This window comes from Myotis brandtii, unplaced genomic scaffold (assembly GCF_000412655.1).
Source record: "Myotis brandtii unplaced genomic scaffold, ASM41265v1 scaffold470, whole genome shotgun sequence".
Classification (NCBI taxonomy): domain Eukaryota; kingdom Metazoa; phylum Chordata; class Mammalia; order Chiroptera; family Vespertilionidae; genus Myotis; species Myotis brandtii.
In genome coordinates, this window is record NW_005367953.1 from 289,813 (window position 1) to 303,396 (window position 13,584).

A 13,584-nucleotide genomic window follows, 5' to 3' on the forward strand; every position below is an offset into this window, starting at 1 on the left:
GGAGGGGGCAGCTGCTATCTTTGAGACAGAAAGATGCAGGACAGCATTTCATATGTAACCATTCGAATGTTTTTGCTGTTTTTAGAATTCAGAACTTTTGTTGGGGGTGCCTGGGAGGTGGGGTAAGAAGAGCGTCCATTTGTCCAGTAGATTGCACAGTAGAGGGTGGTTGTGCTGGGGGCTGCTGCTGGTGAGTTTGCAACAACCAGCCCATCTGTGTTGCCTGGGTGCTCACTCAGGGGCTGTCATCTGGGAGCCTGTACCCCTGGGTCTCTGAGGGTGATGGCTCTTCCCATGGCCTTCCCTGTGCCCTTCTCTGCCCCATTCCCACCTTTCTGACCAGGGCCCATTCTTAACCCTACCCATGGATCATTTCAAGAAACCTCTGTTTACTGTGCAGCACCCAGGCAAAACATGCTCTACAAATCCAACTTGTATATTTGGCAGATTAAACTTGGCATTATCGTAACCCTTGTTCCATGATCCATCTTTGGGCCCCTGTGCCTGGGCCATTTTTACCTAGCAGGGCATGTTGTCACTCTCAAGGCAGGCCTGTCCCACAGGTTCAGTTGGCACTGAGCAGGATTTGGGGACTGGACCCTGGGCATCCAAACTGGAGACCTCAGGATACAGGAGTTGGCCCTCTCCCTTTTACCAAGTAGGAGTCTTAGGCCAGAGTGGCCAGGGACCTGTCGTCCATGTCCACAGCAGGCTGGCAGCAGCACTGGACCTCCCTGTCCTGTCCTTCAGGTGCCCCCTGGTGGTAACAGCCTCAGATTTCAGTGCAGGGAGGAAGCATCCTAATAGCTGATATCCAGCATGACTGCCCAGCGTTACCTCATTCAGTCCTTACCACCCATTCTGGTGGGGATGGCAGCAGGGACGCTGGGGCTTAGCTCAGTCACCGCTGCCTACAGGCTCCACCATAGTGCCTGTCCTGCCCCTGCAACCCCCTGAGAGGCACTCTGTCTGCCTCATGAATAGCATCATCCTTTCTTTGCACATGGTCCGGAGAAGTCAATGACTAGGTGCCAAGCAGGGAGTTTGACCTGAAGTCAGACAGGGGTTTAGTGATCGAGCCCAACTCCCAGTGACCTCTACCACACCCCCTGGGCTAGGCCATGCTGGAGGTCACAGCCTTGGGCACCCGAGGAGGGATGCCACAGCTGCCAGCATATGCAGCTCATCCTGGCCTACAGAAACTCCCTCATTACCTAGATTTTTTAAACCCCATAACTATAAAGTATGTTACTAAAAAACAGACAAACATAACCCTCTGAATAAAATGAAAATGAGGGGAAATCTTAAAAAATAATGAGCATTTACCAGAAACCAACTGCAAAACATCAAACAGAATAATTGAATTTACATTAAACCCCAAAATCAGCCTGGAATGAGCAATCACTTGTCTAGGAATCTGCTGAATGACAAAAAGAGACCTTCCCCCTAGGCTGGACTGCAGTGGGGAAGGAACCATTTGGGGGAAGGCTCTTGGATTTAAGGATCATTTTTGCTGGCAAGCAAAAATAAGGTACCTATGTCTGTGCAAGAACTAACCTCTTCCAAACACAGGCGAGCATGTCTACTATTGTATTTTTATTACCTCCACGTTTTGAAGCAATTCATGACCAGCAGAGTGCTTTGGGGACATTTTTTTTTTTTTTTACAATAAATGAAAGTATTTGTTTAAGAAAAAGGCACGTGTTCCTTCAAATAGGTAAGAAAAGCTTCCAACCCCCTCCCCTCCCTTTCCCCTGTGGGTGCTCTAGAAATATTCAGCAAAGCGAGCCTTAGCTTCCCTGACCCCTCCCCTAGCAGCTGGGATGAGGCCAACATTCTCCTCACAGGTCATTTGATCTTGAGGTCCTTCAAGGCTGATTCCAAGCTCTGGAAGGAGATGAGCAGAACAGGCTGGTTCTCAGCTGTCCTGTAGACATTCTACCCACCCCAACCCCAGGCAGGCAGAGGACAGAAAACTTGGTCTTTGGGGTCCAACAGACCTGGTTTGAATCCCAGCCCTATGAGGGAGGTGCCTCAGCGTGCAGAGGCTCAGGTGTCAAAGGGGCTGCCTCTCATCCCTCCTGCTGCACTCCAACGAAGTGCCTTTCTCCCACTTGAAGGACAGGGCATCCAGGGAGGCTGCCCGGGCAAAATGGGAGGAAGGGCCCCCGGGAGTCTGGTGGAAAGCCGGGGTGGGGTAAGACTCACCTTCACATCCCAGATGCTCATGCCACCGTCCATGCCGGTAGTGCAGAACTGCGAGCACTTGGCCTTACCCCCGCTGAGCACTGAGATCTGGCTGCAAAGATGATGAGGGCTTTACAGATCCCAGCCGGTGCCTGTGCCAGACTCCAGTCCAACCTGTCCTCCAGGAGCTCTTGGGGGAACTGACTTCAGTGAGAAGTCCTGGGGTTTGCTCGCAGAGACAGCCTGGGAGGCAGGCTGTGCAGGATCACAGAACAGGGCTCACGAGTCTGCTTTAGGAACAGCAGTTGTGTGCAAGGTATAAAGGGCAGCCCAGGCAACTGGAACAAGATACAAAGGCCTGGGCAGGGCATGGAGGATGTGTGTCTGGGGAATGTGTGTAGTGACAATAGGGTGGCAGAATAAAGTGAAAGATGGGGCTGGGAGATCGAGGAACTAGTTCTGAAGAGCTTTGAAAGTGGGACAAAGGTGTTTGGTCAGAAGACATCACTGTACCCGGCAGCCACAGGAGGGCTTCACTGGCTCGGTCAGAAAGTCTGGCCAAAGTTCTTTATTTGCCACAGGGTGCACACCTTGGGTGGCCGGATTTGGAAGTTTTGGAGGGTCTTCTCGTAACACCCTAGTTCCTCAGAGGCTGCAGCTGGAATCTTTAGTTCTGCCACCAGTTCACCAGTTTCTAGCCCGAGACCCGCTTCAGCTGTGGCCCCGCCCACAGCTGGTCACTGGCCAACCGAGAAACAGGCCCCGCCCCTACGATGGTCCTCACACGACCGCGTCCTACAAACGCTGACTGGCTGCCCCCACTGATTGTATTATGCAACCTAAAGAGAGCTACCTGGCTTCCAAAACCAGGGGTCGCACCTCCAAGCTGCTAGAAAGAGTCCAGATCGGACCGCTCCAGGCCCACCCGCTCCAGGCCCCATCCTGCCCCCCTGGCCCCGCCCCCACCTGCTTCCTTTCTAAAACGCCTCCGCCCACCCTGGCTCCCCAGGTCCCCCAGGCCCCCCAGGTCCGCCCTCACCTGACGCTGTTCTTGTGCAGCGAGTCTAGGCCCGTCCCGCCAGCCACGCCCTCGGAGCTCGCCTTCTTGTCGAGGTTCTGGAAGCGCTCGCGGGCTGTCAAACCGCGCTGAGAGTTTTGCTTGGGCACGTCCAGCCGCCCACCGAAGCTCAGCGTCCCCGCGGCGCCGTCGTAGGTAAAAAGCACCGGAAAGCAGTCGTGGCCCTGTGGTGGGGGCGGGTGCTATTTGAGCACAGGCCGAGGGCAGGCGCAGCGCCCCCATTTTCCGCCCGGGGAAACAGGCTGGAGGCAAGGCATGCCAGCAAGGGGCATTGGTCCATGAGTCTGGCGGCCGCGCAGGCTGGATGGACTTGGATGGAGGAGCTACCGGGAAGCTGATGCCAGCTTGGGGACGCTGCCAGACCAAGCCCAGATAGAGGGACCAGATGTTGGGGGTTAACAAATAGGGGTGGCTCCTACCCCAGTAAAACCAATGTCTTGGTGAGAAAGCTTGTTTGGGACCTCTGGGAGCCCAGGGACCTTCTGTCCTAACAGGCCAAGTGGGCTTGATCCCCCTCTCGAACCCCCATCATGTTTGCTGAGGGTGAAAAGGGACGTGACCAAGGTGGGCAGAAGGAGGGAAGAACAGTAGTGCTCTCTGGACACATGGTAGAACTGCACCCCACACACACACCCACTCTGAGCGAGGTGTGACCCTGTCATTTCTACTTGCCAATAAAATAGGCAGAGATGTTAAGATCCATCCAGGGCATGATCTCCACCTCCCCCTCCTCCCTCCATGGCCGTTGGGGGAGCATTTTGGTGACAAAGCCTCCATCTGCACTGAGCAGAACCCCCCTCACAACACCCACACTGGACATATCAAGTGAGCAAGAAATCAGTATTGCCGAAACCGGTTTGGCTCAGTGGATAGAGTGTCGGCCTGCGGACTGAGAGGTCCCAGGTTCGATTCCGGTCAGGGGCATGTGCCTGGGTTGCGGGCACATCCCCAGTGGGAGATGTGCAGGAGGCAGCTGATCGATGTTTCTCTCTCATCGATGTTTCTGGCTCTCTGTCTCTCTCCCTTTCTCTCTGTAAAAAATCAATAAAATATATATATAAAAAAAAAGAAATCAGTATTTACTATGTCAAGCCCCTGCAGTTGGGGATTTTTTTTTGTTACCACAGCATAATGCAACCTATTCTAATCAATACAGATCTATGGACGAAAGGATGGATGGATGGAAGAAAGGAAGGGAGGAAGCGGGGAAGGAAAGCGGGGAGGGAGGAAGGGAAGGAGGGAACACGTGGATATAACTGCCTGGGCACCTCTGGGCTTGAGGGGAGACCTGTTTCAATTGGCTACTGCTTCCCTCCTTCCTTACCGCAGCCACCAGACTGTTTTCTGTGATGAAGGTCACGGCCAGCAGTGGCAGCGTTTCAGAGGCCAGAGTTGTGACTCTGAGTGAGAGAGAGATGTCAGCCACCAGCCCCCTCCTGCTCTATGCCTTTGTTGTCCTCCCCTTGGGTGACCAGTACTCACGCCATCTTCTTGTCAGCATCAGCCAGGCACACCGTGCTGTCATGGCTGACCCAGGCCACGCGGCTGCCACTGGCTGAAAAGCAGACACCGTGCACCCAGCCGCAGCTACTGCTGGACTCGAACATCAGCTCCCCGAAGGGCATCTTGGAGCCCCATGGGGTGGGTGCTGGTCGCTCCTCCACTTCCTTTATGTAGGCTGAGAATATCCTGCCCACAGAGGGGGAAAAAAAAAGGTGACTGAGTTTCTAAAGAGACTCCCTTTCTCAAACCAGCCTGGGAAGGTCAGAGCAATTGGCTAGAAGCTCATGATACCAGAGCCAGCTTTTCATGACCTGCACCTGCACAGGTGGGCCTCAGTGCCATCTTTGTGCAATGGAGATGGGCCAGGAGGTCTCCCAGCTGAGTCCTGTGAACTCCCAGGACCATCCATTGGTGACACACCACCAGGTGTCCTGGTCCTCATCATGCTGGCCACAACTCCACAGCCAGCCCCAGATGCCCCTTCTCCCTCCTACTCTGCACCTGGAACCATTCCTGCCCCTTGTCTCGCACACTGCTGCTCTCACACATGTTAATCCTCTTCTCTACATCCCAGGACCAGCAAGGGGTCACCTGACAGATCAGGTGCCAACAAAACAGCTCCCTACCCACCAACAGAGCCTCGTCAGGGCATCCTCCTTCCATGCCCAGGACCTCCAAGGGGACCTGAACCTACTGGAGCCTTGCTTCCCAGGTGGAGATTCAGAGACCCAGGTCATCTGCCTGGAGCTGGGAGCTGGAGGCTTGGGACACTTAGGGCTGCTGAACCCAGAAGTAAAGAACAGCCTATGGCTACTGGGGACTCTACATTCCAGGTCTTAAGACAATGAGGCAGCTTATCAGTCATTTATTCCTTAGTGTGAAAAAGTACACCACTCATTTTCCTTCAGACAGAAGCCAGGAAACTGAAGGGGTGGCAGATTCTAATGAAGCAGGAGAGGAAGGTCTAGGAAAGAAACCTTGTTGACATTAAGAGGTAGGAAGAGGCCAAGACTCTCCCCAGGCTGGAGACAGGAGCCAATGATGATCCTAGAAAGAGCAAAACCTCACAGAGCTCAGGTCACCCTGCTGGCAGCAGAGCTGGTCTATAGCTGGTCTGGAAGGCAGGATGTGGGGCTCCCCTCCACCCTCAAATTCCTGTCCCATTGATGTCAGGGTACCACCCTCTCACCGGCACTTGAAGTCGCAGGAGCCTGCGGCCAGGAGCACGTTGTTGGGGTGCCAGTCCAGGCTGAGGACGGTGGAGCGAATGGGCTTCTTGATGTGCTTGCACACCCACCTGGATACGGCAGTCGGGCAGGTAGGGAGAAGAGAGAAGCAGACCCACATACTCACTGTCAGGGGCCTCAGTGCCCCAGGAACTCCAGGCTCCCACTGTGCCCTGCAGACCAATGCGGTCCAGGACAGAGGGATCTGGGCACTGCTAGCCGATGGGCCTGTCAGGGCCAGGTTCAGGCCAGTAATGTGTGGGAACTCTATATCCTGTCTCCTTTAAAACTCACGACAACCGTGGGCAGGCTCAGTAAAGCTACTAATTGGCTAGAGTGGGATTTGAACTTGGGTCTCCCAGACTCCAGCTGAACTTGTGCCTGGCCTCTGGCCTCAGGGATCCAGGGGAGATTATGATGTGGCCGGAAGCTTGTGGCTGGGTACCTTGGGCAAGTGACTTTGCCTCAGAACCTAACTTTGCTCACCTGTAAAGTACGAACAGAAGCCCAGTTCAGGGGGCTGTGGGGAAAGCAATGCCAATACACGTGCAGAGCTTAATTCGAGGACCACAGAGGTGGCCTGGTGTGGTTTGTCCCCTGTTACTGAGACAGGGCTGTGGGAGCACCCAGTGGTGTGCAGAGCCCCTCACCTCATCTATGAGGTCCAGAGAGGTCACACTTCCCCAGGGTGGTGTGAACAGAGAGACCAACATCCCATCTGGTGTTTTCTGGGTCCCACCACCTGTTAGTCTGCAGCCCCGCATACCTCCCGGCCCATTCAGGCTCCGCCCAAACACCCACCAGTCATTTTCCTGTTCGAAATAGCAGATGGAGATGACACGGGAGCCGCTGCCCACAGCGAACTTGTTCTCATTGGGGGCCCAGCGCACACAGCGAGCCGCCCGGTTGATCCGCAGGATGACAAGGGTGGGCTTCCACGTGCGGCCCTTCAGTGTCCACACATACGCATTGCGGTCTGTGCCGCAGGTCACAATGCGGTTACTCTCAGGGGCCCAGTCAATGCCTGTGGGAGGGGAGGGGACACTAGGTTGAAGGGAACTAAGCAGAAGTGGATGACTCTGAAGTTCCATGTAGGAAGGGCTCAGAGGTCACAATCTGAATGAAAGCGGCTCCAGGGGCGCTACTAGAGCTTATTGGGGGTGTTACAGTTCCGACAACTATCACCAAACATGCTGGAAGGCCAAGCCAAGAGACAGAAAAGAAATGGGTTATTGGTAATGCTGAGCTGCTGGATCAGACCTTTCCTGAAGCCCACAAACTCTGATTTTTACAGTAACATGAACCAGTATAATCCCTTTATAACTTAAGCCACTTTGAATCAGGGTTGTGTTACAACCCAAACTATCCTACCAACACAGTGAGTGCATGGATGGCCCTGGTTAGTCATGTCTACCCCTTGCCTCCTTTCAGGAGGGTGGTCCCAGCCAGCCTGACCCACCTGTCACCTGCCCGTTGTGCTCCTTGAGCTCATGCACCTTGGCCCACTTGGCTCCACTCTTCTCATAGATGTGCACCTCATGGTTGTTGGGGCAGATGGCAATCTCTGCAGGAAAGACAGCAGGGTGTGTGGAGTCAGAAGATGCACACATGCCCAGGTTCCCCATTGCCCTTCAACTACCCTCTAGCACAGTGGTTCTCACCCTTCTGGCCCTTTAAATACAGTTCCTCATGTTGTGACCCAACCATAAAATTATTTTCGTTGCTACTTCATAACTGTAATGTTGCTACTGTTATGAATCGTAATGTAAATATCTGACATGCAGGATGGTCTTAGGTGACCCCTGTGAAAGGGTCGTTCGACCGCCAAAGGGGTCGCGACCCACAGGTTGAGAACCGCTGCATCTAGCAGGAATGCCCTTCAAGACTAGCTGGGCAGCACTTTGTCCTTTGAGATTCTGACTCCTCTGCCTCAGAGGGGCCCCCTGAAGTCCCTTAGGCCCTGCTGGGGCTCTTCTTATGACACCTCCCCAGGGACTGGCCCCTCTCACATGGTCCACCCTGACGTGCCCACAACAGTCTCATGACCTCTGGGAGCTTTGCCCAGTCCCCTGCTACTGCCCTCTGCTCTCAACTCGAGCCATGGTCCTTGCTGTCCCACCTCAGGGCCTCTGCACCTGCCCCTTCCTCCCTCCCTTCCTTTAGGTCCTGTACAAATGTCACCTCCTTTGAAAGGCCTTCCCTGGCCACCTTTTCTAAATCAGCACCTCTGCCTCCACTGCTTTCCCTTACCCCGTGTGTTCTTCATAGCTCATCTCACTACCTGCCATTGCAGGTTATGTCTTCAGTCCTTATCCCAGCCCCTCCCCCAGCCTGGGGACCCCTGCACCTACAGCCCGCCTACTCCTGTTCCTGCTCTCACCTCCACCCCTCAATGCCCACTCGCCTGGCTGCCCCTGCTTGTCCCAGAGCGGCTCATCCCTTCCCTCCTAAGCACCCAGGATCAGAAGTGAAGGAGGGGGACAGTTGGCCCTCACAGAGCCCGTGCCCTGTGTGCTCCGGGGGACGGAGGGCACTCACGCGTGCGGTCCTTGTTCCAGGCGTGGCAGCTGATGGGCTCCATCAGGAAGCTGTGGTAGGCCATGGCTTCTCAGCTCCTGTGCCCAAGGAGGTGAGAAGTGAAGTCAGCTCTGCCCCCGCCCCAGACCAGGCCCAACTGACCTCACAGGAGGGCAGTGGGCCCACCCTGCCTCCTAACTCTGGCCTGATGCCTTGCTTCACTCCTGGGACCTGTTTCCCTGGTAAAATGACAGCTCTCATGGGATGTCTTTGAGGCTCCAGGGAACAGAACAAGGATGGGGCGGGAAGTACGGGGGTGTTGAAGCCCCTGTGAGTGGGGTGCGCAGGGACCCTGCGCCAGGCAGGCCATCGCCCATCATCTGTGCCTCAGCTTTCTCATAGACAGAGCTCCCCCCAGAAGAATGGGGTGAGGATGAAATGAAACAACCTCAAAAACCGAGAGCAGCGCCCTCCATACCCAGAGCCCTGGTCTTCCCCACTCTCTTCCGGGTGGGTTAAGAGGGGGGAGCTTCTGTAGGCACCTGTGGGGAAGGGCACAGGCGGACAGGCAGACAGATCCTATTTTCATCAAGAAAACCCACTTGCTGCTCCCGTGGCTGGGAGGATGGGCTGCACTGGGCCTGGCGTGGGTGGTGGGGTCTTTGGGGTCCCAGGGTGGCATGGATGTGAGCTGAAGGAGGGTCCAGAGGGCAGCTAGGTACCAAGAGGAGGGGGGAGTGGGCCCAGCACTGCAGGTTCAGGCCTGGCAGCAGCAGCAGCAGCTACTGGACCTCCCACCTGGAGAGGGGCCACAGCTCACCCCCCAGCTCAGGCCCTGCACCTCCCAAGCCTCCTCCCACCCGCTGGCTGAGCTGCAGGGGAGGCCATTGGGCCTGAGGAGGGGTGGGGTCTGCACCTAGAAGGTCCCCCACCGCCTGCCTTTACCCTCACCCCTCCTCACAGAGCTCTGCTCATTTCCACTCTGGACTGGCTGGCTGGCTCCCAACAACTGCCCTCGCAGGCCACTCCTCCCTCCTGGCTATGACCAGGGGCGAGGCCCCCCTCCCTCCTCTTCATGCTGAGCTGGGGGCCCTCAGCCATCTCCGGCCTGGAGCAGGCAGAACTCCTGGCCTTCACACATGCTACTCCCTCTGCAGGGAAGGCTGCTTTCTGGGGACAGGCCTGATGTGCCTTCAAGGCCAGTCCTGCCCACATTTCACACCTGCGTGCCATTCTCTCCAGCCCACCTCTGTTCTACTAGGCCAGTGGTTCTCAACCTTGGCTGCACATTAGAATCACCTGGGAATCTTTTTAAAATCCTGATTTCTGGGCCTCATCCTCCGGAAATTCTGTTTCTTTGTTATGGGGTGGGGCCACAACAAAGAAACAGAATTTCCGGAGGATGCGGCCCAGAAATCAGGATTTTAAAAAGATTCCCAGGTGATTCTAATGTGCAGCCAAGGTTGAGAACCACTGCACTAGGCAAAATCCTACTTATCAGTAAAGACCAAAGTGAACATCACTTCTTTGGCAGCCCAGGCTCAGGCCACACATGCTCATGCATGTTCAGCCTTGTACACACACAAGCACCCTGCTCCCAGACATGCGTTTTCGGCCTTGCACACACACACTAGCACATTGCTCCCACAATAGCTGCCTCCCCGGCCTATCTCCTTATAAGGCCTCTTTGTGTATGGCAAGGCCACGGATGTGGCTGTGGTGGCAGAGCTGTCAGCCCAGGTCAGCATGCCTGAGGGGGATTTCCCCCAAGCTTCCGGTGCATCTGGGCTGGGCCCGTGTTGGCTTCCAGTTGTGCTGGGGCAGGGTGTCATCACTGTCTACACTACAGATGCTCAGGAATGGGAGCATCAGGCTTGTCTGACTGCTCAACTGTGCTAATCTGCCCACCCCCCTACTCCAAGGTCACTAACGGGGCAGGGGCAGGGCTAAGGCCAGAGCCCACTTCCAAACCCCTAGTCCAGCTGAGGCCAACCACCCTGACCCCTTCAGTCCCAGGAGGCCCAGAAGGAAGAAGCCCTGTAGCTGCATCCTGGGGTGAGGGTGGGAGTCCCTGGATCCCAGACTCAGGCTCAGAGTTGGTCAGCAGAACCCAACTTCCCAGCTCCAACTGTGTGGCCAGGCATTTCTGCCCCTTGCAAGGTCTGGTAAGAGTGTCCAAGGACATGTGAAAAGCCTGTCTAGCATGATGTTCCAGAGTTTCAGGCTGTGAAGATGGAGAGGCTGGGTCAGCTGAGGACAGTGGCCCCCATACTAGCAAACCATGTACCTGAGAGGACTTGGGGTAGCTCTGACCATTTTTTCCTGGGGCCCAAAGGTTCATCAAGCTGGCAAAGAGGCCACGTGCGCAGTGGGGCAGGCAGGGGAGGGAGGTTCAGACTACACCTATCAGCAGTCGCACTTTAGCATGAATTCAGAGAGAAACACTTCCTAGTCCACTGAACCAACACCTTAAAGGGGGCAGGGGTTTCGGTTGAAGGGTGGGAGAGGGGAAGATGCACTTCCCTTTTTCATAACTTCTGCAAAGCACCTGAAACCAGCAAGAGCCTCAGCAATGACTCCCAACCCCCAGGCACAAAAGAGGAAATGAAAGCCCAGAGAGGGGAAGGACTTCTCTAGCCACTGTGGCCTCAGGGCTGTGGCCTCCTTGCTTAGGAATCAGTAGATTGTCTCTGTGTCAGACCCCGGGAAGCAGCCTTCACGCTGGGCCACCTGCCTCGGAACTTTGACTTAAGCCCAGGAAAACCTCTACCCTCACTGCCAGCCAATCTCCTGCTGAGGAAAACGCTGTCAGGGCTGCTTTGCTCAAGCACGTTGTCTCAGGGATGATTTCTGGTGGAGACAAAGGCAGGCTGAGGCTGTGGCCTCTCGGACACCCACCCACTTGTCCTCATGGCTCGGTGAGCCAGCACTCTGTGGGCCCCACTCTGAGAGGAGGGGACCCTGGGCATGGCATTGGGACTTGCCCCCTTCACCCCCAATCACCTCTGAAACTGAGTGAGGCTGGGGGAACACGGACCGAATCCTGAAACTCCCTGCTCTGCCCCCACCTGGAGCCAGGATCTCTCTGTGGTCCCCACGTCCACACGAAGAGAATGCTCAGTGTGAATGGGCCCAGGAGCACCCATGGCTGGTGGTGTGAGGGCAAAGAAGAGTGACATGGGGGCTAGGAGGGGGTATGGGTCCCCAAGGTGGGGTGTGGGTCCCCATCCAGGGGGTGCCAAAGACCATGCACTGGGGCATAAGCCCCACGGGGACAGGGATATTTGTTCATTGATGTATCCCCAGAGCCAATCAGAATACCTGCCAAACAGTAGATGCTGAATAAATATTTCTTGAATGTGGTTGAATGAATGAATCATATCCTTTCATGTCTGTCTGAGGGGATGGTCTGTAAGGGATATGCCATATTACTTCAGTGGCACATGAATGCAATTTGTACATATTTACTGGTTTACTGGAGAGCATGTGATCAAGTTTTTTCCCTGATAGGGTCAATGATCAGAAAAGCTCGGAAACCTGCAATCTAGAGGGTCCTCTGAGGATACAGGGTGACTATAGCTCCTTCTAAAGCACAGCAAGTCAGGTGAAGGGTCCCAGGCCTTGGGGCCCCTTCCTTACAGTGCTGGGTTCAAATTATGGCTCTGTCCATACTGGCTGGGTGCCTCAGCCAATGCTTTCCTCACATCTCCATCCAGAAAAGGCTGGGGCTGGAAGGCACCCACTGTAGGTTTTTTCTTACTTTAAGAGAAGCTTTGCCAGCCTTCCCTGAACCCAGACGTTTGGCTGTATTTTTGGCTAATCCAGACAGGAGGTGCCTGGAGCAAGGATCTCTGCTTTACAGGCGCTCAGGGAAGTCCCCACCCAGCTCAGAGGCTGGCTGGAGAGAGCTGCCAGCAAGCCATTTTGCAGCATGCTAAGCAATTACTCAATTTCCTGTTGTGTGTGGAGCAGCCCTTGCCACCCCAGACAGACCAGCCAATCTCTCCTCCCTAACTCTGCTCCTGAATTCTCACAAACCAGGCAAAGTCAAGTCAAGAAACACAAACGAAAACAATCACAAAGCACCATAAAGCCCCAGTTAAAGTAACTCAAACAAAACAGAACATAAAAACACATAAAACTTAATGCTGGCAGGGCTGTAGAGAAATTCTAATTTGTTGCTAATTTATTCAGTCTTCCCGAGCGATGTGATAACGTTCAACTCTACAGCTGGGTAGGAACAAACAGAACAGAATAAGGTGAACAGGAAATTAAGATCATTAACACTCTTGGGTGACATAAATTCATTTTTTTTTTTTTTTTGCTAAGAAAATAGCCACTGAGTTTTTTTTTGTTTTTTTTTCCAAAGCAAACATGTTCATACTAACCCTCTTTGTAATGGGGAGAGGGTAGAAAAATCCAGATGACTACAGCTATGGAAAGAGTACATGTGATATCAACACGGTACTATTTAACGATTACAAGCACATAGGTAATAAACTAACTTTACTTGGCATCCCTAATGCCCAGGATTTTGACATACATTCTATTCTCTCTTCTAAACCAAGCCTAGTAAGTTTTTTTGTTTTGTGTTGTTTTTAACCTTCATTCTGAGACTCAAACAAAAGCCAAGATTTGCTCAAAGTCACACAGCTCTTAACAGGCACCGCAAACTCTGACCCCAAATCTCAGAGATGAGGTTCACCTGGACGGACTGATCCAGGTGGGCAGGCCTTACCATGGCAGCAGCTGCACACATTCACACTCCGTGTGCTCGGCCCATTAGCAAGCGCCTTGCATGCGTGGCCATGCTTATGCTCAGACTTGAGAGGTCCCCGTTTTCCAGATGAGCGAGGCGAGGCCCCGAGGGGTGGTGGCTTGCTAAGGTCATGAGCCCGTGGAGGAGGACGCTGGCACTCTTACCGGGGTCCCTGTGGCCTCACGGGCAATGGGTGCCCTACCCTCGGGCAGCACGGACCTCCGGGCGGGGCAGCCGGGGCGCCTCCAGTCTCCTGCTCCACACTAGCCAGTACTTCACTGTCACCGCCCGGGCCCCGGCCCTGCCCTCCCCCC

At 54.6% G+C, this 13,584-nt stretch overlaps 1 protein-coding gene across 2 annotated transcripts in view; it reads right to left on the reverse strand.

The window, feature by feature from the left end:
* Positions 1 to 1,304: 1,304 nt before the first annotated feature.
* ARPC1B (actin related protein 2/3 complex, subunit 1B, 41kDa) overlaps positions 1,305 to 13,584 on the reverse strand; it is an 18,352-nt gene continuing 6,072 nt past the window's right edge. Inside the window, exons 1-10 of one of the 2 annotated variants that reach the window (XM_005875829.2) lie at positions 11,833 to 11,856; positions 8,533 to 8,609; positions 7,454 to 7,558; positions 6,796 to 7,018; positions 5,958 to 6,065; positions 4,748 to 4,954; positions 4,590 to 4,665; positions 3,227 to 3,429; positions 2,209 to 2,299; positions 1,305 to 1,887 (exon numbers count right to left, since the gene is read on the reverse strand). In XM_005875829.2, coding sequence (XP_005875891.1) covers positions 1,849 to 1,887; positions 2,209 to 2,299; positions 3,227 to 3,429; positions 4,590 to 4,665; positions 4,748 to 4,954; positions 5,958 to 6,065; positions 6,796 to 7,018; positions 7,454 to 7,558; positions 8,533 to 8,596 — 1,116 coding nt within the window. In that variant the 5' untranslated portion in view covers positions 8,597 to 8,609; positions 11,833 to 11,856 and the 3' untranslated portion in view covers positions 1,305 to 1,848. Of the gene's footprint in view, positions 1,888 to 2,208; positions 2,300 to 3,226; positions 3,430 to 4,589; positions 4,666 to 4,747; positions 4,955 to 5,957; positions 6,066 to 6,795; positions 7,019 to 7,453; positions 7,559 to 8,532; positions 8,610 to 11,832; positions 11,857 to 13,584 lie in introns of those variants that run through there. The other variant, XM_014547316.1, reaches the window with a different exon arrangement.